The sequence below is a fragment of the Megalops cyprinoides genome, chromosome 16 (genome assembly GCF_013368585.1).
Source record: "Megalops cyprinoides isolate fMegCyp1 chromosome 16, fMegCyp1.pri, whole genome shotgun sequence".
Taxonomy (NCBI): domain Eukaryota; kingdom Metazoa; phylum Chordata; class Actinopteri; order Elopiformes; family Megalopidae; genus Megalops; species Megalops cyprinoides.
In genome coordinates, this window is record NC_050598.1 from 18,777,314 (window position 1) to 18,802,540 (window position 25,227).

At 38.9% G+C, this 25,227-nt stretch overlaps 1 protein-coding gene across 2 annotated transcripts in view; it reads left to right on the forward strand.

Moving 5' to 3' along the window:
* The window catches only part of pcdh11 (protocadherin 11), a 202,747-nt gene that overhangs the window by 26,117 nt on the left and 151,403 nt on the right, over positions 1-25,227 (forward strand). The window contains exon 4 of one of the 2 annotated variants that reach the window (XM_036548210.1): positions 3,490-4,640. The exons of the other annotated variant lie outside the window; for it this stretch is intronic. Within the exon in view, the coding sequence (XP_036404103.1) occupies positions 3,490-3,573 (84 nt within the window). The 3' untranslated portion in view covers positions 3,574-4,640. Of the gene's footprint in view, positions 1-3,489; positions 4,641-25,227 lie in introns of those variants that run through there. 2 annotated transcript variants of the gene reach the window in all.

Consider the following 25,227-nt stretch of genomic DNA (forward strand, 5'->3'; position numbering starts at 1 on the left):
GTCTCACAGTGTTTGTCCAACAGTATTTTGCCATAGATCTTGGTATTAGATCTTGTGTTAGATCACAACAATTATCACATTCTTTAAACACTTCCCATTTTATTTTGAATTCCATTTACATATAAATTTTGAGTTTGGAATATCTCTGCTCATTAGAAAAGACCACAGTATACAGAATACATGCATGTAAAGCTACATATGTGAGGGCTTTGATGAAAGGCAAAAGAGGGAAAGGAAGTTTGAACATCCGGCCTCTCACCAAAATCAAATTATATATGGACTATACTCCGAGGGGGACTGAATTACAGGTGACACAGGGTCTCTGCCTCATCCCTTCTCCAGTCAAAAGACAAGGGGCTGCTCAAAATGCATTGTTTTTGACTTGCATGTGACAAGTGCCTGTTTTGATCCCTGTAAACAAGTCAATCAAAAAGTAATAATTCTGTTCCATTTTTAGGGCAACACTGTGAATAGATGAAGTCTGATTTACTCTCACAAATTCATCGTAGTCTACATATAATGAAGTGCTTTTAATTCAGTTTTAAGACATAATTGTGATAATATTCCACACTGGCAATAAATTACCATGATTAATTACTTCATAATTATTATTATTGCCATAGGTATGATCAGGTGGATTTAATTATTACTTTTTAAGAAATAGCGGGGATGCTTTCTGTGTCATACCCTACAACCTATTCAAGGTACCTTGCTAGATGATTTTCAACTTTCACACATGATAAGAAAAATAAAATGTAACTGTGATGGTGGTGAGAATTGAAAGTATGTGTTAGAATGTTGTAAAAGATCAGGAAAAAGAATGAGAAACAGGACAGTATTCAGTGAGGAAATGTATGTATGTGAGGGTATATGGGAAAAGGTGTTCTTATTCATCTTTTGAAGCTTGTCAAATGGCCTCAGGGACTTCTTATTTATGGCACCATATTGCTCTGGGTGCTGTAAGAGAGTCCATTTGGAGCAGTTGTAGCAGCACAACTGTCTCTCTTGTTCTGTCCTTCTCTCTCCCTCTTCTCAGTACATGATCCCACTGGTCATTCCTTCTGGCGATGCTGAACTTCTGTCTGACTGGTGTGTTGTAGCCAGAGAAAAAGCAGATAAATTAAGTACCGACACAATGACCCTAAATGTAGTGCCTGCTGCCCCAGTGGGGTTTAAAATCATTTATAATTAGCCTGCTTCTTGCCCGATTAGGACAGAGTCCAGACCCAGAGCTGCACCCACAACGGTGCCTGTCATTTCTCTGCTGGGTCCTCTTTTGACAGTCACAAATGGTAATAACGTAGCTGATTGCAGGAACATGTCACAGTGTGCAGTGATGATCTCCAAGTGGAGGCAGCTGATCAGTATGCAAACTCCTAATCTGAATGTGTGTAAATGTGTATGCATGTGCATTTGTCTGTGTCCATGTGTTCCATGTGTGCACATGTGAGGCAGAGATGGTGGCTTAGTCCCTGACCATCTTTTTTTTTTCTCACATAAAGTCATGTCATTGCATGAAGACTACAATGGAGTAGGCGAGTGGAAATATCTATTCACAATATTCCTTCCTTACCCTGCTGCAAATAGCACATATTAGCAGATATGAATTTGCACATAGTAAAGTAAATGAAAGACTATATAAAAGGGACAGCATGCTTGAAAAATGCTGAGAGGGGCAGTGAGGATGCATGCCTGACTCCTGGGCTGTCTTTTGAAAGATTTGCAAGCTGCATCGCTGCCTTGACATTTTTTAGGTGTCTCACCAAAGCTATGTTTCATTTCTAAAACTAACAATTGCATGTTAACTGTGACTGAATGTAATCCTTCAAATGAAGCGACTTGGGATAAGCTGCTTTGTATGTCCCATGCTTCCAGAGTCTTTTAAAGGTCAGCGTGTGTATCACAATAACCCCATATTCTAGCATCCTAGAACTCAGTACAGTAGTCCCCCCTTATCCGCGGGTGATATGTTCCAAGACCCCCAGCAGATGCCTGAAACCACGGATAGTACCAAACCCTATATTTATGTTTTTTCCTATACATAAGTGACTAATGGGATATATTGCATATACAGTGTGAATACGCTGGACAAAGGGATGATTCACGTCCCAGACGGGACAGCGTGAGATTTCATCACACTACTCAGAACAGCGGGCAATTTAAAACTTATGAATTGTTTATCTCTGGAATTTTCCATTTAATATTTTCGGACTGCAGGTAACTGAAACCATGGATAAGGGAGGACCACTGTACATATATATGAGAGAGAGGCAAATGGATAGATAGATATATACACACATACACATATAAAAACAAATATAATGCAATTATGTCTATGCTATGTGGGCTGTGTTCATATTTCATTCATATTTATTTTTAGATAAATTGCACTATTGACACAATTACCAAAACTCAGATTCACTCTGTGTATATTTATGAAATATAGAACAGAGCATGCCTATTTTATTCTGATAGTGTCCTAGATAGTTTCTGCAAGTACTCGGTTGCACTGTTATTATTTTTTCTTTTTTTTAGTCCACATTGCAAGAAAAGAAGAAAACACAGAAACAGCAATATGTGTGCTTGACTGCACAGGATGAAATCACAGCAAGTGTTGGTGCAAGTGCCTAGAATTCGAAAGTCAGCCTCTATTATGAATCTCATTAAGAATCCGGCAGATATGCAAATTCACATGGCTGGATGGAACACAACCTTAGAGTACAAGAACCCTCTGTATGTTTTTAAAGCATTGGCATTAATTTCCCCTCAGGCCTTTGCTTCTTCGGCTTTCTTGGACGTGCGATTAAACTTTTTTTCTTTTTTTTGCCTCTGTTTATTTCTTGACTGCTACACTTTAAGGTTCTCAAAGCCTGATTCTGAGGTAATTTTCATGATCAGACATCTTAGACCAGTGGCTTTTGGGAACAGTCATTGACAATCATGGTGATTGCACTGATGAGGTAAAGGGATTCATTTAGAAGATTGGGTCTCAGCGCAGTTCTGCTGCCCAACATTACAGCAACAAGTTTGTTCCTAATTGCATGTATTCAGAAAAACACATCTGCTGTATTATGGTGGGGAGCTAAGTCGCCCAGTTTGAGATTCTTTGATTTGTTTAAAGGCACCAGTTTAAATCATTTTTTAGCAGAAAGGGTGGGTTGTGCAATAGCGTGGTGGATGTAAAGACATACAAAATTGGAGCAAAAAGCAGTAGGATAGGTCTGCATGCTGTCAAAAGTAATAATGTACAAGCCAAGCGCACATACAGCCTTCTTCAAGGAAACCTGACAAACTAAGTCACCCATGTAGAAGCAGAGTGCCTTGAAGAATGCTCTTTTCCTCCTCTGTATGTGTATCTCTGGAGATTTGTATTCACTGATATGATTATTTTTGCAGTAGAGAATACACACTGCAGCTTAGCTACTACCCAGAGCTCGGTGATAATGTAACCACAATCTCCCTATATCTGTCTGTCTCTCTATATTACAGGAGACGGCACTGAAACCACCACTCTATGGCACACTGTGTGGCACAGGTACAGCTCGCTCCCACAGGATAAAAATCAATCTCTAGCTGCCAATACCTAGAGAGGGAGGAGGTCACAGACTGAAGAGGTGAAACACACACTATACATGTTCTACAGCCTCAAACAAGACCTAGAAAGGATTTTTCCCCCCTTTTTTCAGAAATGAAAGACCTGAAACAAAACATGTCTTGCTGCCTACTTGAAGCTTGTCAAAACTCCACTAGTGAATTTCTAGGGGTCTTGAAGTGCATTGTTCAATTTCTTCCTCACTTGCCTGCATCACATTGGTTGGCACAGAAGGCAAAAAACCATCATGAGTGGTGTTCCCACTCGACAAAACAAAACAGCTGTGATGGAAAGTGATGTAAAGATTGTTCATATGTAGTTATGTATGTATGTATGTACGTATGTATATTTAACACAGCCATGGTTAAAACCTGTCTCTCTATCCATTGGTTTTGTTTTGAACTTTGACCTTTTTCACCTGCCTGATGGCTGCTTTGTTTTCCACCTGTCCATTCGTATGGCACTGGTGCTCTAATGGGGCTTGCTCACAGATAACATGACTGATAATGTCACGCTATGCGTGTGACTGCACCCGTGTGACTGCACCGTCCTTGTCACAGCGTACGTGTCACCCCTCTCGCCCACTCTGTGTGACACTGTTGTAGTGCAAATGTACAGCGTGGTTAGCATTAGTATGCATGGCATTCATTAGGAAGTAGCGACAGACTACAGTACCTTACAGCTGTGCTACTGGCGGCCATAGGATGCCAGTGGAGGCTTGCAGGGATGAAAGAGGTTTAATGCTTTGAGCTAAGCCACAGTTTTGAGACACTGTTGGTTTGGTTTGGAAATAACAGCTGTTATTATAAGACAGTAAAACAGAATGCGTAGCTTGCTGTGTCTTCGCAGTGTCAAGAAGGTGCTACATGTATGTGTGATGTAGTCAGTCACCAAACTGATGCCAAAAATGAGCCAATTCAATCAGCGTGAATTTTTTTTAATGATATTCAAGAGCAAGGCATTAATTCTGGATAGAAAACCTCAGGCGGTCTTTAATGAGACGCTGAATGACTAAAGCATAAGGACCTGGTTGTGTGCACTTATTTACTCATTTATTTATATTGATGTATTATTTATTAATATTAAATAAAAAGTAAAAAATGTGTTGAGCACCAAAAAAGCAAACAAATGTAGGCACCCAGGCTCTATAAAACAGCAATAAAGTAATGTTGGTGAGAATTCAATATCAGAAAATAATACACTTATAAACTTAAGCTTCAGTTTTGAGTTTGTGATTTGTGCTTTTTTATACAATAATAGCCAAATTATTTGCGTAAATAAATAAAATATTACATATTTTATGTATATAAAGGCATCCTTTACACATTACAGTAACACACAATCGTATGCTTCTTTCGAGACACCAAAACTCATGGAGTGACAGCCTTGATGAATACACATGTAACTTAATATGCTTGATTTAATATGGCCACATTATTGTACAATCAGTAATCTGTTTATTGTGGCCTGAAGACTGCTCTGGTAGAATGGCTCTGTGCAGCAGTGTTCTGGCTTCCCGCGAAATGAAATAGTGTTAGACTGGTCAGGTGTTTCCTCTAAACAAGGTATCAGCTGTATGGTTTATGCATTGGTATATGTGTCTCATGTTGGGACACCTCACTGTAAATGACATCATGGGATTTGCCAGACATCGTTGGAAAAAAAAATACACACGATGAGAGCTTTCTTTTTTGTTGTTGTTGTTGTTGCGTAGGGGAGAGGAAGAAAGGATCCTCACCTCAGTTTCATGTGAAGTACAATATGCACCTTACAGAATTTTTGTATATGACTTTGATTTGCCAGTGTGTGAAGAAAACATGAAATGTGCATTAAAAATGTTTTGTTTATGTATGTTTGGGCTTATGAATTTATTAAAGTCTTTTGCATTGTATAACACATTTCCATGGGTCTTTCTTTATGGTGCAATGGCTGTTCCTCCCGGTATATCATACCCCTCTGCATTCAGTCATATAATGTCAAGGAATGATAGTCTTCTTCTTGTTATTCTTCTTTTTCTTCTTTATATGATAATAATCTGCATCTATGTCATCATATTAACTGTAAAAAAATCTCCTCACACACAGCCATATTTTGCATAACTGGAATGATTAGTATGTGTTATAACCTCAAACAAAAGGAGAGCTTGTGAAGGAGATACTTGAAAACAACTACATTGTCCTTTATTCTGTGGCTTTAAAGCAACTACTCCAAAAGTGCACATGAAAGGGAAAGAATCTGAGAGCAGGAATGGAAATAATTTAATGACTTATCAAAGTTCCTCTAGATTTCTACACTGGAGCACTAATCATTTCCCTTGAGGGATGTATGTCCTTGGTGATTAGAAAGTACAGAGCACACCACTGTAGAGCACATCGAGAGGGAGTGCAAATGTCAAACTTCTATACATAGATTTATGTAAACCTGAAATTCACTTGGATGGTAATTTCTTCCCTCTCTGAACATATGACAGTGCTGCAAATGGCTGGGGTTGATTCTGGGCCATTGCTTGCAACTGATACCACAAACAGTGTATCTTGTTCACTTAAAACCTCATATATTACTTCTACCATTTTATGTACAGAGACTCAGCTGCACCTAATGTTATTTTTGCAGCTTTTTTTGCGTCTTGATTGTTCTACTGAAGTAGCATCAAGTTACATAGAGATCTATGCAGAACGATTGTGTTTCTGAAAGCGAGGTGCCTGTAGTTGGTGTGAAATACAAGGACAGAGCTTAGTACAGAGTGTTTTACGTCATATGAAATCAGGGGGAAAAAACGTGCCAGATTGGATTCCATCAGGGTGTCTGGGATACCGGGGAAATTTATGTGGTGTTCATTACAAATATGCAGCTATTATAATTTTTAGCACAGGTCTCGGAACATGTGTTGATGATATAAGTGTGCCTTCCTGCGATGAGTGTAAATTTTCGCTGGCTTTCATCACGTATAGGATGACATTCAAAGGTCGTCCACCAGTGGTGCCGTGCCATGGGTTAGGGAATGGGGGGTTGGGAGTGGGAGTGGGTGGTGGAGGAAGCACATTTTTAAATGTTACATTCATGACATTTTGATCCATAATTTATGAGGCATTCGTATAGGTTTTCGACTAACAGCCCATGGAGGTGGCCATATATTATTTATTCATCTCTGTTTAATTACACACAATGCATTGATCTATCTACTCATCTATCAAGAAAATATCAATGAAAAATGTTAGTAGCATGTGATTTTGTACCACATATCTTGTGGTCTCTCTCATAAAAACACAACACCCCCCCCCCCCCCCCCCCCCCCCACACACACACACACACACACAAATACATACATACAAATACACACACACACACACACTTTTTTAATGTATGTCACTGAAAGTGTATACTTTTTAAAAACAAATAAAGTGTTTCAGACAATGAGGTGGAAACCCCTTAATAATGTTAAGAATAAGAATAAGAGTAATAATGATTAAGAATAATAATAATAATAATAGGAACTGGTTGTTTTCTGATGGATCTGGAGAAGTTCCACTAACAGAGCCAGTTAATAATAACATAATTCATATTCAAGTGCCTTTCTCTTTTCTCATATTAGGGAAGAAATGCAACAGTGGGAGTAAAAAGGAAAGTATTACACATGCTGGCATATTCCAGTGGAAATGCACTTACATTAAAAGCAAGAGCCATTAACCTGTAATAACCCACATGTAACTGCACTAAAATTAAATCTGTGCTTATAATATTTAACTTGACTTGACTTGTCAGCCTTTTCTGTGCAAATTCACTCCATTTTGTTCAATTCTGTTAATTTAATTAGCATTTTTGTGTCAAATGTTTAGATTTTGATGTATGCAGGTATTTCATCACATTTCAACCTTCTGCTGTGGAAAAATATTGTCTAGAAACAGGCATTTTGGTTATATTGTTTTAAGATAAAGAACTGCATGCTTGTATTGACATTTTATATGTAATTTTCATACTGTTGCAATGCATTGATTTGCTCTTTTGCTCATCACTCAAGGTTTCCTGTGTAATGTGAATTTTCTCATAATTAGATGAAACAAATGTTGATGCCAAGGCCATTAAAGTGGAATGAAGTAATGGTTCTAATCACAGAGGAACCTGAGATATTACTTGATTGCAACCTGTAAGAGTTAACCTTGACATCTGGTAATCAGAGAATATTATGTGATATGTGCAATCACAGGGTTTCCAAAAATGTATTTCCCATTTTTGCATTTCATATATAGTTTTGCAGATATCCCTCTCTTTATATTATATCACAAAATGATTTTAAACACACACACACACACACACACACTAATACACTTGCTCCATTGATTAATACACATACATATTTTAGAGTATATTATTATCATTAATAGTAATAGTAATAGGAGTGGTAGTCACAGTAGTAGAATTTAATAACCTCATAAATGAGCAGCTGAAATTTTAAATGCAGAGTTTTCCATGTAATTCATTTACAAGTGGTTTCAAGAGCAGTGATTACATGCATTGAATCTTTTTGATTGTTTCTTCAGTTGCGGCTAGCTAGTTAGAACTCCTTTCCGCATTCAATGCAATAAGATTTTGAGAATTATGATTTACAGTCTAAAGCAAATAATAGTCATTTGTGAAACAATGTTCATGAAATGAATGTATAAATGAGGCAGCACAATCAGTATCTATTCTAATTTTGAGGAATTTTGGGAACATTCTGGGTATTCATGGGTAACTGAGCTTCCGTTTGTGTCAAGGACTGATTTACTAATTTATTGATTGATAGATTGAATGGCTGATTGAATTGCAGATAATCTGAGAAACGTCTAGCCAGGGGGTGGCACTGGCAAAATACGCTGTATGGTTCACGCTTAACTTCTTCAGTGCCGTGTCCCTTTGCCATCAGGGGGTCAGTGTTTGCATCAGAGCCTCCAGGCCCCCGAGTGTGCCAGAGCATTGCCCAATAAGCCGGGTATTAAGAAGCTGCTGGAGCCGCAGAATAAAGTGGCCAAGGCCCCGGAGCTCTGCCGCTGGTCCACACAGCGCTGTCTGTGCATGTTCTGTGCAATGGTGCAGGAAACAGGAAGACACCGTCTCACTGTTGCCTGCACTCACGGCACCGCTCCACACAATCGCTGCCAAACTGAATAATTCAATCATCCCCTTTGCTGCTGCGATCCTCCTTTGTGTGTGTACATCCTACCATGGTAATCAAATCAGTACAAAAGCCTACAAGGGGTTCTGTGCGACACTGAGTGTGCTCAATGCTCCGGGGGCTTTATTTTTTAAGGAGAGCCGAAACAATCATGTCCCAGCTGTATAGAGTACTTTTAACCCTTGCATTACATCTGGCCAACATTTTAATAAAAAATGAATTGGATTGTTTAAATTATACACACCCCCGACAGTGCAGATACCATTTGTTTGGAAAGGCTTGATTTTATTACTGTTTGCCTGCTATGCTACATACATTACTTTGGAAAATCAACAAAGTTCTTGTGAAAACTGGTTTACTGATTAATTTATTGAAACTGTAAATCACATGAGACTGTCAGGCAATATGAGAGGTTATACCCTTTTCCATGTATAGACTGAAAAAGTATTGTAATTGGTATCTTCTGAAAAATTTTCTCAATTCTTCTCTTTTCTTTCCTTCTCAATCTTTTCACTTTTACTCACATTATTTGATTGAAATACCTAGCACTAGCTGTTGTTTTTAAAGCATATATTCTTCATGTAGTGCCTACCACATTCATATATATATTTTGGATGCTTTTTGTACCTAAGGATACTAATAACTTGCAGGGTGAAACATCAAATTTTGTCTATGTTGGAGGCACTCCAGGTGTTCAAATAAGTGTTTTTCATTTCTGAGTCAGGATTCATGAGATTATGTATTGTTTTTGAACATGGCTCCAGAAATACAGTCTTTAAATTACTTTTTGAAAGGGTTCCCATTTTGTGGATTAAATATATTAAAAATTAAATTGAAAATAAAAATGTTGTTTGACTCTAATGTGCATAAGGATGCTATCTAAGAAGCAACCTAAAATCATGGAAGGATCACATTTTAATTTATAGACAGTGTTTTTTCATTTGCTCTCACTGTTGTTCCTCTCAGAATGCTGTGTCTTCATCTGATAGTCCTCTGGCATATGACTGTCTAAGGTCACCACCGCCAGCATCAAGAGGAACTGCAGATCTTGGTTTGCCTAAAATATAGAGGACTTTGTGTGTGCCTCGTGCTCGCCTTTTTTCCCATGATCAACCACACGCTGGTAAACTGGACAGCATTAAGTCTTGACAGAGGGAGTAATTTTCCTGTGGCTCAGTTTCCCCAAAGGTCAATTGGTTTAACATTCTGATGCTGGAGGTCTGCTCTAAAACAATGAGTCCTTTGTGACCTGAGTCCCAATTGCAAGACTTCGGTTTAACGTCTCATTTTACACCATCCTCTCTTTAACACGGTTCATGCGCAACCTTGACATGTTCTGGTGATCTTGAACAATAGAGCGTGATGACAAGGCTCATTAATAAAAATGTTACCTTTCATTTGGACATGTTCTGGTCCATGTGAACTGCCTACTGATCTTCACAGATGCCTGGTGACACCACACTGTGGGGGTGAAGCAGTTTCTTGTTTAAAATGGAGGAGCAGCACAAAAAAAGAAAACAGTCAGTGGTAAATACGTTTGTTCAGAATTTGCCTGTTGCAATGAGGACATTTTGATATGACTTTCAAGGGAAAACAGACAGCTTGGATGTTTGTGAGCACTGGATGGGATTTGGACGCTGAAAAGCAGGGGAGGAGGAGGAAGCCGGGTTGAAGCACTGCGACTTAGAGATCGAGCTAAGAGCCGCGTCTGCTGCCATCCTAATCCCGGTAATCCTGTACAGAATTCTTGATTTGCTTTTGCAAAAGAGATTGGAAGACGATAAGAGCCCTGGCCCATCTTGGAATAGCTGGTAATCTGGTTGGGATCGAGGACTCAGGGGTATTTATCCTATCCTGACATTTGTACAAGCAGATGGTGGGATGGGGGGCGGGCCTAAACGAACTTCTCAATCTATCTGCAGAGGGGGAAAAAAAGAACAGTGGATGATAATCAATGTTGTTTATTTTGCTGCTTGACTTCTTATGTACTTTCAGCCAGATTATAGGCTTTCCTGGGGATAATCAGAGACGGCAGACAATTGCCTTTTTTCCATCCTGAAGATATCCCCTGTGAACACGTAAAGAAGGCGGTTTAGAGTGGATGTCGGCTTCTAATGCCCGATTAGTCCCGTTCCAGAGCCCGCTAAAATTAACTGGGCAGGGTGCTAATCGGCACGCTTCAGACACCCTCTGCCCTGCTCCTTCGAGGAGCTGGCGTCCCATGAGAGCCGAGAGGCCCGTCGAGGATAGAATTTAAAACCAATGGCGGGAAAAGGGCCATCCACACGCGGGACGAGTGATCCGCCTGAGCCAGATGTTCTGTTTTCCCGCCGCGGCGTGACCCCGCGGCGAAACCGTCTCTGGGCGCGCCGCACGAGCAGCACTGCCCGCTTGAATTCCAGTGCATTCAGCTTTCACCTGGTTTTCCATCTGACGTGCTTTCCCATGCTGCAGATGTACGCAACATCTGAGTTCACGTACAATTTCACAGAAACCTCTGACTTCAGCGCATCCATAAAGACCAAATCCTAAATTTTGTGCAGTTATTTTCATGCTACATCAGACACATCAAAACACATTTTGGGGATTTTATAAACATTTCAAGTGTTTAGTAGCCTGCTGCTTTTTGTTCTATGCGAATGAATAACAACTTCAGCAGCTACTAACGCTACAGCAGTGACTAGTGCACACTGACTGATACTGTGCAAGCAAAATGGCACAGAGCCTAAAGCATGCCTCCTCCTCCCTCCCCGCCCCCACCCTGCTAACCTAATGCCGCTGGCAATCTCTTCAGTCAGAACTGGATGTCTGCAACAAAGGCATTTTTCTCTAATTAGTTCAGTGCATTGAGTAATTAGATTTAAGCAGAGCAACTGTGTGGGCAGTGTGAGAGATGTTTGCTTATCGTGTCATCCTGTTCAGACACTTCTCTAATGGTGCATATTGGAGACATGGAGAAAAATACAGAATATAACAGGAATAATTTGTTCATGTAGCTCCAGTTTTGGTTTATGAGGTTTTGGTACATTGGAGTGGCAGTATGTGTTTCATTGTAAAAATTACACCATTTATGGTAATGGTCTGAGACGTTTTTTTTGTTTTTCAATAACATTGTTATGTCAATTTAGACTAGTGTAGGTATTTGTATTGATGATGAGTCTATGCTTGCTCTAGATCTTGCAATATACAGCTGTAAACTAGCCATAGACTAGTGCATCTGACAATGCTAAAAATACCACATAATAAATTGATGAATAAACAAATTGACAAAAAAGGCTCATAAAACTATTCTATCAGCTTTACATCATCCATTTGGACTTAAGTGGTAAACAACAAAGTAAAATAAATATGAATATGATAATTGGATGTGTCCCTTAAATGTTGAATAAATCAGGGGAAAGTAATTCTTGAAAGTCACCCAAAGAAAAGTCTGGTGACCTGTTTGTCTAACTCAATTTGAGAGTATCGCCAGGCCTTTTAAAGCTCCTCTGAAAAGCGTTATTTATAGCTCAAACACAGAGCGACGATCTAATAAACTGTAAATCTATGTAAATTCACTGAGCCAAGAAGCTGTTTTAATCAGCTGAACACAGTTTGACAGGCAGGAAAGATATTATCAAGCTTGTGGTCTGGAGGCTTCTCTGTGTACTGTTTGCAGAGTATGGTGAGAATTGATGAGAAAGAAACATATTTCAAGGCATAAAAGCTTAGAGAGTATTTATATTTTCAAAAGATTCCATATCTCTCTAGCTCTTTCTGCTACTGGCAAATACATGCACTACCCAAGCAGATAAATAGTAATATTCTCCATATATAAAATTATTGAGTTCTTGAGACATAGAAGTAGTGAAGTAATTACTTCAGGTGCATGTATGTGAATCCTGTGCATTGAAGAGAAACCTGTGTGGTACCCACCACAGCAGATCTCTGGTGGAACCAACAGTGTTCAAAAGGAGTCTTCTTCCTCTCTCTGACCTGTTCTTCAACTCACAACGGATGGCATTATCTCTCCTTAAGAATCCTGCCACGTTTTTGTGAAACAGTTTTACTTTGAAGTGGTCTTAATGGAAATAGGTCCTGACTGCACCTCAATCTGCGCATAGGAGACAATGCATTAGCTGCGGCTTGACTCAGGGAGCTGGTGATACCCCTCACGCAGTCGCTGAGACAAACCGCATCAGCGTCAGAGCACAGGAGCGCAGGGAGAGATCATGTCAGTGTTCCTCCCATGATGAATTGACACTGCAGGTGATGTATACAGTCTGCTGATGTGGACAGCTAGCAAGAAGTGATAGATTTTGCCAGATGTCATGGAAGCAGATTATTACTTTGGCCGTGATGTATTCACAGGTAATCGCAAGGCATTTGTGTATGCGCTTTGCAAAGGCTACCCTGGAGAAAAGACAGTGGCGCTTTGCAGCAGCTGATCACACGCACAAATGATTAGGTCATTCTGATGCACTCAGCTGTCACAGTTGTTCTGTTTGGCTGGTTGGACTTTGATTATCAGGTGATATGTATTCACCTCAGGTGTGGGCCAGGAGAATTATTGCTTCTTACAAGCACGTCACCGTCTGACTTGAGTGCTGTCGAATTAGCATTTCTCAAAAAGAGCTGCCATTCATCGGGAGAGAGGCAGGTATGGCAATGAATGCAAGGGTGATCGCAAATGAAATATGCCATAATAGACCGTGCAAGGATGTAGCCTGCGTAGAAGAGCTACATGAAAGCAGCCTTTGGCTATCATTAATTGAGTGCTGTGTTTTACAATGGCACTTGAAACCTTAACAGACACATCCTCTGTGGCTTCAGTCACAGCCATTTTGTGCCAAGAGACCCCCCTCTGATGGCGCTGGTTAATTAATGACCAATCTGCGGTAATTAAAAAGGAAAGGTCTGGGTTTTACCAGTCTCACGTCAGCATGGCAGGTTTATCTAACTTGATTTAAAGCATGCTGCTTTCGGTGCCAGACTTGAAAGAGTGATCAGACGCCCTAAGCAAGGAAATCTGCATGAGAGATGCTTCACCTCGGCCCTGGTGCCGAGTAATAAATAGAACCGGACTTCCTGAGACAGAACTCTGGTACAGGATGTCAATACTTTCTTTGGAGGATATCCTGATAAGAACAAGGGAAAATGTCTGGTGAATACGAGATGAGTACTCAATGAACAATACCACCAGCAGCAGTTCCATTGAGAGGCTATGCAGTGGAATTCAGTTTCTACCCCCAAAGCTAGATCCTGAATCGATTAAATGCCCACGTTTGCTTGACAAACTATGAATGCCCTCCAAAACATGCAAGGAAGATGTTTGATTTGACCTCTCATACAAAGCACAGTACCATGCACCCCACCTAAAGCTCCTAGATGAACAGTGACCCTATAAACATAAAAAAACTATGCATCATTGTGTATAGAAAGAATCGACATGGTTAAGGATACAAGAAAAGGACCAGTGTTTTTGAAATAGATATTATTATCCCTGACCCAAAAGATATGGATTTATATGACAGAGTATGAACATGTGAGTTCACCTACACCATTAGTGCTAGATTCAAGGCAGCTTTTCAAAATTTAATTTAGAGCAATAGTGTATGTTCAAAGGCCTAGATGCTTGAGGAGTCTATTAAGCACTGCAGCCCTCTTATTGGGAATGTGCTGCTATTTAAATTCAGAATAATTCAGAAGTGCCATTTATCAAAATGTGCTCATTTCGATATGTATATCTGGAGATGTTTGCCGCTCAAGGGACTGGACAATTCTTTAGGTTTCCTGCCCAGGTTTTGCTTTAATGTCCAGATGATTGCTTTCCCTTTTTGAGGTAATAATCATATGGTCTCCTCTCGGTTTGAGGCAGTGACCTGAAATTATTGCTCATGGGTGAGACCGAACTCTGGTCAGACTCTCAACTGATTAGGGTCACCTACAAATACTACATTTGTTTGACCTTGTGCTCACATTGGTCCCTGTTTGAAGACACGTGGGAAGGGGGGCATTTGTGTTATTCTACCCAATGCAAACAGTGGTCATTGATGGTTTGTTTGGAGGTGTCATCGGGGCTAAATGGTCTGAGAAGGCTGATTTCAAATTTCTTTGCCTTTGTTATGAGCAAAAGGCAAACAAACATATTTTATGGCACCTGCCCTCTCATATTACAGGAGACGCTAAATCACATCGGAAATATGAGTGCCGTAAATAATACATTACTCCTAATATAAATGCGCTGCCAAGGTCAAACATCTAAAATCGAAAACGGTTGAAGTTACACAAAGACAAACTTATCTTCTGGGCTGATATGTGTACCACCCTCAGCTCTGGCAATTGTCAATGCTTACAGCTTGAATGCATCAGACAGGTTGTCCAGAGCCAATAAACGGTGCCTCCTCCTGATGTGAACCAGTCCTTATCGGCCTTAGGTGCTAGGAGCGATGTCTCAGCACCCTGTCTGTGTCATTATGCCTTCCCAGAGCCCTTGTGCAAGTGATCCACTCCTTCTGTGACTTTTTTCTGCCCTGTCCTGTCTGCACTGACCTAAATGACAGATGACTCTCTGGAACACTGTCCAAGTCTCATATTCCTCCATCTATCTCAGCGCTGCTGACAGTAGAGTACACGTCTGCTGGCTGGCAGTGTCGCCACACGCACTCTTTTAATATAAAGTTACATCGTCCCATGAAGAGGGGCAAAATGCTTTGGTTGTAACTGATAAGCAATCACCAACGAATCAAAATGTAATGCTTGAAATCAAAGTCATCTGTTAAGCAACGAGCGAGTCACCACGGTCTGTTGGAGGAAAGTGCTGTGTAATTGCTGTGTAGACTGGCAAGCGCTCCCTTGGCTGATGTCTTTCAGAGTGTGCCATTCTGTACACGGCAGTTCATTTCACATCAGACCCACTCAGTTGTACTGTTAATATTTAATTAGAAAGTCTTAAAAGGGGATTTCTCTGTCAGAGTCTCATTGGCGTGGTTTTGACTGCTTGTGTGCTAGGGGTGAACATGAATTGTTTGAAAATGGGAGCTCATGCCTGCCCCAGGAGGCTGTGGAAAGCATACTGCAGCTAACAATATGAATTTTCATCTTGTTCTTTCGTGTACTGCTAATTTCACCCAACGAGGATCCCCAAACCATTTCCTCAAAGTATAGTTTGACAGCAATATGACAGAATCATAATATGGGATGGATTTAAAAAAAAATGGTTAAATGATAGTTAATTTGATATTTCCACGTCACAGACAAATGAATTATGCCTTCAATGTGTCATTTGCAATTAGCTGCCCTTTCCCATTGCAGCTGTTCTTTTTAGATAAATTATTTCAAACTGCTAGAAAGGACACATCACAACTTTGCCACCGATTCCAAAAGAAAACAGTAGCTGTCATTTCTAGCAGTTAAACAGGATGCTGATATCCAGCTGAGGATCCTTCATAAACACACTGAGTTGCCAGCTGGAGTGAAAATCAATGCTGCCCTGTCTCATTGTCACTTATTTCTACCCGTTTCAAATCTGAAGGGTATTTGAACTAGGGGTGCTGTGAAAGATACCTTTAAAAAAAAAAAAACAGTTGCCAGACAGACAGAGGTCTCCATAGCGCTAGAGAATGTAAGTTCAGCTTAGCGATATCTGCTGACAGGAGGTACCAAAGCAGTTAGATGTGGTTTCCAGTCAGTCATCAAGGTGTGGATGCCCAACAATTTTTAACCTCCATTAACCAGCTAGACGTTAGGCAGTAGGCAGGGTTCAACAAATGCCCCTTTAATTCTTCCAACGATTGATCTTTCCAGGTTCGAGAAATACAGAACAAAACTTCTTTGAAAATCAGTTGTCTAAATAATACTCTTCTGTATTGCGCTGTGCTGATGCAGTGTCCTGTTATAGGACTTTTATTGAGTGGCTTTGATGAAACTGTAGTACCTTTCAAATCCAAATTCTGCTGTGAGCTGACACTCAGTTTATCCCTTCATGTGACTGCGACAATTATGAGCTCGCTTTGCCTTTCAAACATCTCAAAATATAAGCTTTCTGATGCCAACCGCTGAAAACACCCTACTCAAAATAATCTGTCTTAATATCCCTTTTTCCTAAACATCAATCAGGGTTATTGTCTTGGGAAGTGAAGCATTATAGGAGATTCACTACTCTGTAGTTTACCCGTGTCACCTGTCCTCTCACGTTGCAGTAACAACTTTGTGTCATTGTTTTTTTTTTTTTTAAATTTAAAGTTGACGACAGTAGCTTCATGGCTGTGTAAGTACCATTACACCAAAACATGAACTCCTACCTGTGGTGTCCCACATTAGTGGCGAAGGGATGTATCTGAAGGAGAACTGAGGCTATCAATATATTTTTAACTTCCAAGATTAGGAGCCTTCAAAACTAACCGTCCTTGACTGCTTAACTTTAGAGAGCTGACATAAAAGGCAGAGCAAGTCAAGACACACATTCCCTCCAAAGTGAGGAACTCTGCCTCTTATGTGTTTGATTTTGCACTTGGGGAATTTTTCTTCATCTCTCTCTTCAAACGTCAAGTGCCAAATTCATTTACATGTGCTGGAGGCAATGCGACTTAAAACAAAGGCTAGTAACTTAGCGCAGCTCAGAGAAGGATTGGCTGAGATGACGCGTGAAGGGGCGGAGGGCACTTGAGGGGAAGTGGGTGGGGCTGTAAGGCAATGTATTACAAAGAGCAAATAATTCAATTTGAGTCAGTTTTTCACATCTCATGAAGTGGGGGGATTGGCCAGGCCCTAAAAATGAATTTAAATTCATTAATAATTAAGCAACTGGAGCTTTGAGAGACAGGCTCAATTCAACTTCAAAGCAGAAAGAAATTGTTTTGACTATCAATAACTTAGCTTTAATTTTGTCTTAAATTAATTTGGAAGTCTGGCATAGTAAAAAGGAATATTTGATTAGGTGTGCAGCATTTGAATTTCCAATGATAAATCCAGATTTTATGCTTTATGGATTTGTCCTCTATCACTCTAAAATGTTGTGTTTTTCTGAGTACAGACACTTAGTCATTGGTTGAAACTTTCTGCATACTAATAACTGATGAAACCTATTTATATTTATTATTTCCTAAGTGTTATGTATGTATTATAAATCAGGATGTGATGTTCAGTCAAAAGGAAATAGTAGAAATGTCAATTAAGCAGTAGCCTTGTAAGTGGTTTATTGCTCATAACATAGATACTTGTAAAACTGACAAGTGAAAGAAAAATTGCATTGAAATATTTACACATTTACAATTTTTTTGTCATTATTTTGACAGTTTACATTCATGAGATTTATATTGTGTTTGTCTCTTAATGGAAGTTAGATATTGAAAATAGCAAGACTGTAAAGGACTGGGTCAGGGGGACTGTGTTGGTTGTGAAGAAAAATGTTCTTATAATATATTAAATGCAATATTTGATCACATAATTATTTTCAATATCTCTATAGTAGCATACATCCAGAACATGTTTGGACATGTTTGGATTTTTTATTAACAGTTTTGAACTAAACATCATAGGGGTCATAGGGGTGGATGCATGCATTTCTTAATGTCACCTTGGTGAGTTGAGGAAGAGGATGATGTTCATCAGCAATCTAATGTTAACAATATAAATGAATGAGCTCATTTTGATTTAATCATCACATTAGCCAGTAATTAGCAATGTTTCATGCATATGTCTAATCTCTCTGGATTTCAAAAGCTTTGTAAACTCTGTCAGACTGGAAAATAGCAACACAGTGGTTATAGCATAAACTGAGAGCTAATAGATGTTCTCTTTGTGAAGTAATATTTAAATTTTAACATTTAAACACTTAAAGCTCCCAAGCAGATTGACTTATCCATAGTGATGACACTCAACCAATGTGCCTGTGCATGTGAGATGAAACCTTAGATGAAAAAACAAATATGGCTGTAGATTTTTTTTTTTTTTTACATTACTCTGAAATAACACTTTACAGTGATTAAAAAGAGTAATTTCTGGACTTGCTATTCATGAAAATGGCATGTGTTTTTCCCATTTCTTAAACCAAAACTGAATAAAGATCTTTGCTGTGGGACAGGTTTTTGATGGGAGGTGATAGGTGATAGGTGATAGGAGTCGCTAAGTTAGTTTCTACTGTAAGGATACAGTTCCAAGCTGTCACATGTGTTGCCTGAACAACTTCAATAGTGATTACATGGAGAACACATTTTAGAAATGCCTACACAATAAACCAGGGCATCTTCATATGGGCCTAATTACAATGCAGCTGTTGAATTTTAGAAATGGTTTACAAGGCTGGGAAAATCTTCATAATTCTTTCATATTTCCTTCTATCCTATTGTAATTTTTCTGTCTACATCTCAGTACATACATTTCAGAAGCCTAAAATTGCTACTCTCCTGCAGCTTTCTGCTATTTTTCAGCAATCTTCCTCCCTTTCATATTGCCTTTAGAAGTTACCCTGTATATTTAAAATTTGCATCAAGCATTTTTCTCTGTCCACATCTGTCTTTATTTTACATATCGTACAAATATTGTTCCCAGCATTGCAGTTCCTAAAAAATCAAGCATATGAAAGGGAGTTTACATCCTCCGTGATGTTTGGCACTCCAGCGTTCCCCATGCAGATCCTGCTCTGTGGATGATTCTGACTGGAACGGAGCCTTGCTGTCAATTGATCTACATTCCAAAATAATTGACATCGATGTGTCTTCTTGACCAAATTAAATATACAAAAACAACGGCTGTCTGAAGCCAAAATGAAATTTAGCGATCGGTCGCGCAGTGTTTCCAATAATTGCAATGTTGTCGTCTGATGAAGTGGGTCAATCATTTACTGACAAAACAAAATTACCAAGGGGCTTGCTGATTTGTGTTCTCAAACTCCTAACTGCTGTCTAAATGCCCATAACTTTACATAGATCTATGTTTGAGAGCTGCAGTTGCCCTGCAACCCTACCGTGCATAAAATTAGTAGGGGGTTGGGGTGGGGGGGTGAAAGTAATTCTCACCACCTGGCTCAAATTTCCATTGGTGTATATGGGGCATGCTAACTAGCCCAGGGATATGGCGCATTCTGTCCAAGAGAGGTGCAAATATTACTTGTAAATGCTGTTTACAAGATGATGTTTATCAGATTGGAAGAGGGAGTGAGGCAAAAGAAACGTTCTCCCGCTTTTGCTTTTCACTCATCCATGAATATCTAATTCATCAATTGTGTTTAAAGAGGCATACCATGCATGGAAAGGAAACATTATGTGACTGGGATAATCCTTTACAAGACGCAGCCAGAAGTCGCCTGGGGGTGGAAGAGAACAAGAGAGCGGAATCTTTCCTTCTAGTTCAGTTCACAGCCGTTATCTGGGTTCCCCATCCTCTTGTTTAGTCATATTGTGTTGTGTTCTTTGACATGCTTGTTAATCCTGAAAGAAAAGGGAAAAAAGATTTAACTGGAGATTATGCTGTTCCTCTGAACACTGGATGATATGCTGTCTCATGCCTGAAGCCCTTGAGGCTACAGCGTCTCATCATTCTGGATTTTCAAATCAATAAACAGGTCGTTTTTGGTCACCTTTTTTTTTATAACTTGACTGCATCACCTATTATAGATTTCTAGGAATTATCTGAAGTTTGGGATTGTCCAAATGCATCCTTGACAATGTTATAACATGCTAAATTTTGTAGATAATTCCTTCACTTTAATTGCTTTTAATTCTTAACAGTACTGGTGTATGAATACACACCACTAATGAGTTAACTGAAGTTAAATAAGGTCCTTCAACAAATCCCTTGTAACCACAAATAAATCGGTTGTTGCTTGGCATCAGTCTACATCCTCTGCATTTTTTTCTGCACAAGCCAAACTGTAAATACACTGTTTAGGGCCCCATCTATAAGGTATACCTTTACATATACATAGTCTGTAAAGGTCAGACGAAAAGAAATTAAGATGGTGAATAATGCTATCTAAGACTAATAAAGGACTGTGAGATTTCTTTGTGTTTTATGGGATTAGTTAAGGGGTGGGTAACATGTCCTTTGCAGGTATGTGAATGTATGCTTTAACATGGATGTAAACAGAGTCCTTTGATTCTAAAACCTGGTATATTTTCAGGGATACTTTTTTAAATAGGCTGTGGATCTGTGAATTCATGTGACTCAAAAAGAGTACTCCCACAGTCTGTTTATTACAAACAGCAAATTGCCAATCTTGAAAACCAATAAACAATAGTTTGCAAACAATGATAATCACTGATAGAGTGAATGTTAATACACAGACACAGACAGACAGACAGACACACACACACACACTACATACACTATGTGCAAACACATATCCTTCCCTGCCTATACACAAATCTCAGTCTTGTAGAGCACTAGTATCAAATGTCCCCCTTGTTTAGTGCATTCAGTTCAGGTACCTCTGAACTCAAGGGCTCCTGGCCTTCATGCTATCATACACGACTTCACCATCAGGATCCCTTGGTTTACGAGGGAATAAGCTATTCCTTGTTCTTCTTTCTTGAGACATTAATACAGGGAGTGCTTGTGTGATATACTCTTTCCACCTGTATTGTGTTGTGTGGGGAGTAGGAATGGAAATACCTGACCAGTTTCTGCTCTCGGTTGGGACCTTTGAGTAGCTGGGGCACTGCATTGGAGCTTACAATCTGAATAATTTATTCTGGGCACATAACTTGACAGAAATCATAATTAGCCTATGCTAACATTGGAGACAGATACCTGCAACATTGCCTTTTTCTCATCTTAATCTCACACTCATCTGAAAATCGAATGCAATGGTACCTCAATAAAATTCTGATTGTTTGTACATTTAACATGCAAAGAGAAATATCCAAACTTTTAAGGTGAATGAAATCAGGATCTTTCAGATTAATCTTTAAGATTACCCTAGGTCATTTTACTGGCCATTTTCCTAGTGTTTCTAGGATCTCAAGGAATACCTTGGTGTTTTTTTTTTCTACAGTTTGTGACCTACCATCCCTTTTCAAATTGTTTTCTTAAGGAACAGCTTCAAAATTACTTTTAGAAAAAGCAGTCAAACTCACTTGATATAGAATTTTAAGAATGTACCACAAATGTACTGTGTGTAAGAAGTGCGCTTTTTGATCATTTCAATAGGTAATTGAAATGGGCATGTCATATACTTCCTTTTAGAATTACTTTTGCCTTGATGTAGCCTGTTAGGTAAATATATATATATATATATATATATATATATATATATATATATATATATATATATATATATATATATATATATGCACGCTACTGTTTCCAGTTGTTAAGATGTCAGTCAGGAGCAAAAATGGGTCCCAGGCATTTTTGTACCAGATTGTGAAGGGATTAAGAGGCCATAGTCAGAGTGAAATCATTATCATTCCCACTATGCACCAGCAAACTGTATTGGCTCTCTAGTACATAATATTGCCTACATAATTTGTTTCTACAAATTTTATGCATACATTAAATTTAGCAACAATTAACACTATCACTATTCAGTGCTAAGATATAGAACTATAGCAGATGCTCTTCAAATTATCTTTAAAATACTTTTTGTATGTTTTCTAGACATTTATTCAGGTTTTTATTATATGATATTTAATATATGGTCTGTGATGTGTCACAAGAGCCCACTAAACTTTTAATTTTGTTCCAAGGGTCAAAAATTGCTGATGTACATTATCACTACTGAATGGGAAAAAAAAAAAAAAAACTAATTAAAATGATGAAAGTCCTACAGACAAAGGTGCTGATCATTCCCACATCCAAGATTCTCTACACACTTTTTGGAAAGTATTTTAGTGACATCTTTATCATTGTAATCTAAGTCTGTGCTTAATTATTTGGAGGTAATTACTTAGAAAAGTCAATTCTGCATGACCAGTCTCTGAGAAGGTTGGGGATTTGCTGCTTTGTGCTTTTAGCTATACAATATAATGAGCTTGTAGCCCAATGAAATATTCAGTTTGCTTTTATCCCTTTTTCCATCTATCATTTATCAGGTTGGGGGTTGAAGAGGCATATTCCACCATCTCATTTTCAAAATCTCCCTGGGTGAAAGGCAGTCATATAATTTAAACATATCTGCAGGTTGCCCCCGCTTTCTTTTGTAGAATGACACCAGAGTCTGCTCTTTTGTCATTGTTTTGACATGTGTTGCTACTCATTTGCCTCAAAAGTGCCTCAAAAATAATTACACTGGTTCAGGCCATTTTGTTTAAATATAGATATGATAGAATTTAGTCCATTGCAATACTATAACTTATCTGGTAAAATATATGGTTAACAGGCAGTGGAAAGCATGTGAAAGCATACCATGTGTTTCTACACGTCAAATGACTGTGGATGAAGACATTGATTCTCTCACTTCAGTCACACTTGCCTTGGTGAACCTTACTGCTGGAGTTGTGTAATAGACACAAAGTATGTGGTTGTCAGTAATATATAGAACATAATAATGCAGACCAAAACTCTGGCAAGGTTCCAGTGGCAGAGAAGACGCCATGGGACACATCAAAGGGTTACATCTCCAGATCTCATGAGCAGTGCACTCTTAATTTCATGGCTCACACAGAAATATATTCATTCTTCACATTAACAAGATGCAGATTTCCTTAACGCTTGATGTTCAGGGTAATTGCATGAAAACACTTGCCAAATTGTCTATGCAATTAAGATGACTCCAATGTTACATTGCCAGCCCAGTAGCGTATACTGCTTTGCTGTACAGGATCTGGATGAGTTTTGCTGAGCATACAAAGAAGAAAATAAAACAGGTTCAAAATTGTCAGCATCAATACTGCGTATATGTATCTGCTGCCACATATTTAGTAAAAGCACTTTTTGTGCTTTGGCCAGTCAAAACCACAGGCTTTTCAAATTTTAGTGCAGCACTGTTACAGGTTATTACGTATTGCTGCTTAGCAATGGCAAATTTGAAGTTTGAAGAGCCTTCCAACGTATTAGTAGCAGCTAATTGCATTACCTGCAGAAGACGGATGGCGCCGGTTAAAATGGTTGGCTTGGGTTCAAACTGTGTCGAAGACAAGTGCATCTTTACAGCCTTTACATCATGTCTCCGGCTGGGATCCGTTATTGTCAACTAAGTGATTTTCTGGTCTGTTTTACTCCCACCCCCCTTTTCCCCACTGCCAGCAAAATCCCAGGAATCAGAAATAAATGATGCCACATGTACAAATGCAAGTTGCAACCACAGAATTGCAGCATAATAATGTTGTGCTTATTATCATCCAATGTGATACCAGTTCCATTTATGGAAATAAATGAAGATGATGTCTGTATTGGTTTGAATTTCCCATTTTGGGGTCTACTGAATTATCTCACAGAATATGTTATTTGCTGTTTGTCTGCGATGTTTGTAATCAAAACAGTCAAATTGTGTCTATGTGTGCCATGTATGTGTGTGTTCATGTTTGCAGGTAGAATAGTCAATCCTTCTGTTGACTCCTAAAACACTACCTCAAAAATATCAAGCTGATGACATTTGTGATTACATTATTAGCTTTTTAGTAGAAAAAAATGATTGACAGAATGAATCATCTAATCAATCCATAACTGTATTGTTCCGTTCAAATGAACATGTAGTAACAAAGTGGTTCATGTATAACCTATATACAATTTTCACATGCATTTGTTCTATAAATCTTAATATTTTTTAATAGAAATCATTTCATCATTTTATACCTTTGACGATAAAGCCCATGCACAGTATTTAGTGAAAGGTACAGTCTGCCACAATTAACAATAACAATCAACAATTAAACATATATTTTCGATGTCACCAATTATGATATCGCTACATATATGCAGTTTTTTCCATTCAGTCCTATTTGTAACTCTTTGTGTCAGGCAGATCTTTCTAGCAACCCTTCCCTGTGTGCTACTAGAAGGTGTTGCCAGGGAGCCCACACAGCCTGGGGCAAGGAAGAGCAAGGTCAAAATTGTCTTGCATTTCTGTAAAACAAAGTGAGAGGAATGCGTTATGACCTTCCCAAGCAGGTTGCTGCTGAAATCTAACTGAAAGACAAGTGTTGTAGAGCAAACAAACATTTTGGATGACCTTCCCTGTTATCATGGCAAGCTTCCTTGCTTTAACCCTGAATAGGTGTTCTACTATATATGAAAAAAAGGTCAAGACAATCGGTTACACCATTATGACTGACCTGGTTCTGTGAGAAGTTCTTATCTATGGACAATCAAGCCTTAATATTCACATAAAGATTCTTGTGTTGTAATGTCATCTGTCTCCAAGGAAAGGAAACCTAAATAAGGCAATGTAATTACAGCCACAGCAAATACATATAATGGATGACATGAATCATTTATCAGATTAAGTTTAAAATCTGTTGCTATTCTTGCTAATTCTGCATCATTCATTTGTTGACCATGAGACTTTCAAAGTTCAAAGGTCTCAAAATTAAAAAAAAATATGTCCACACCGCTGTACAACAAG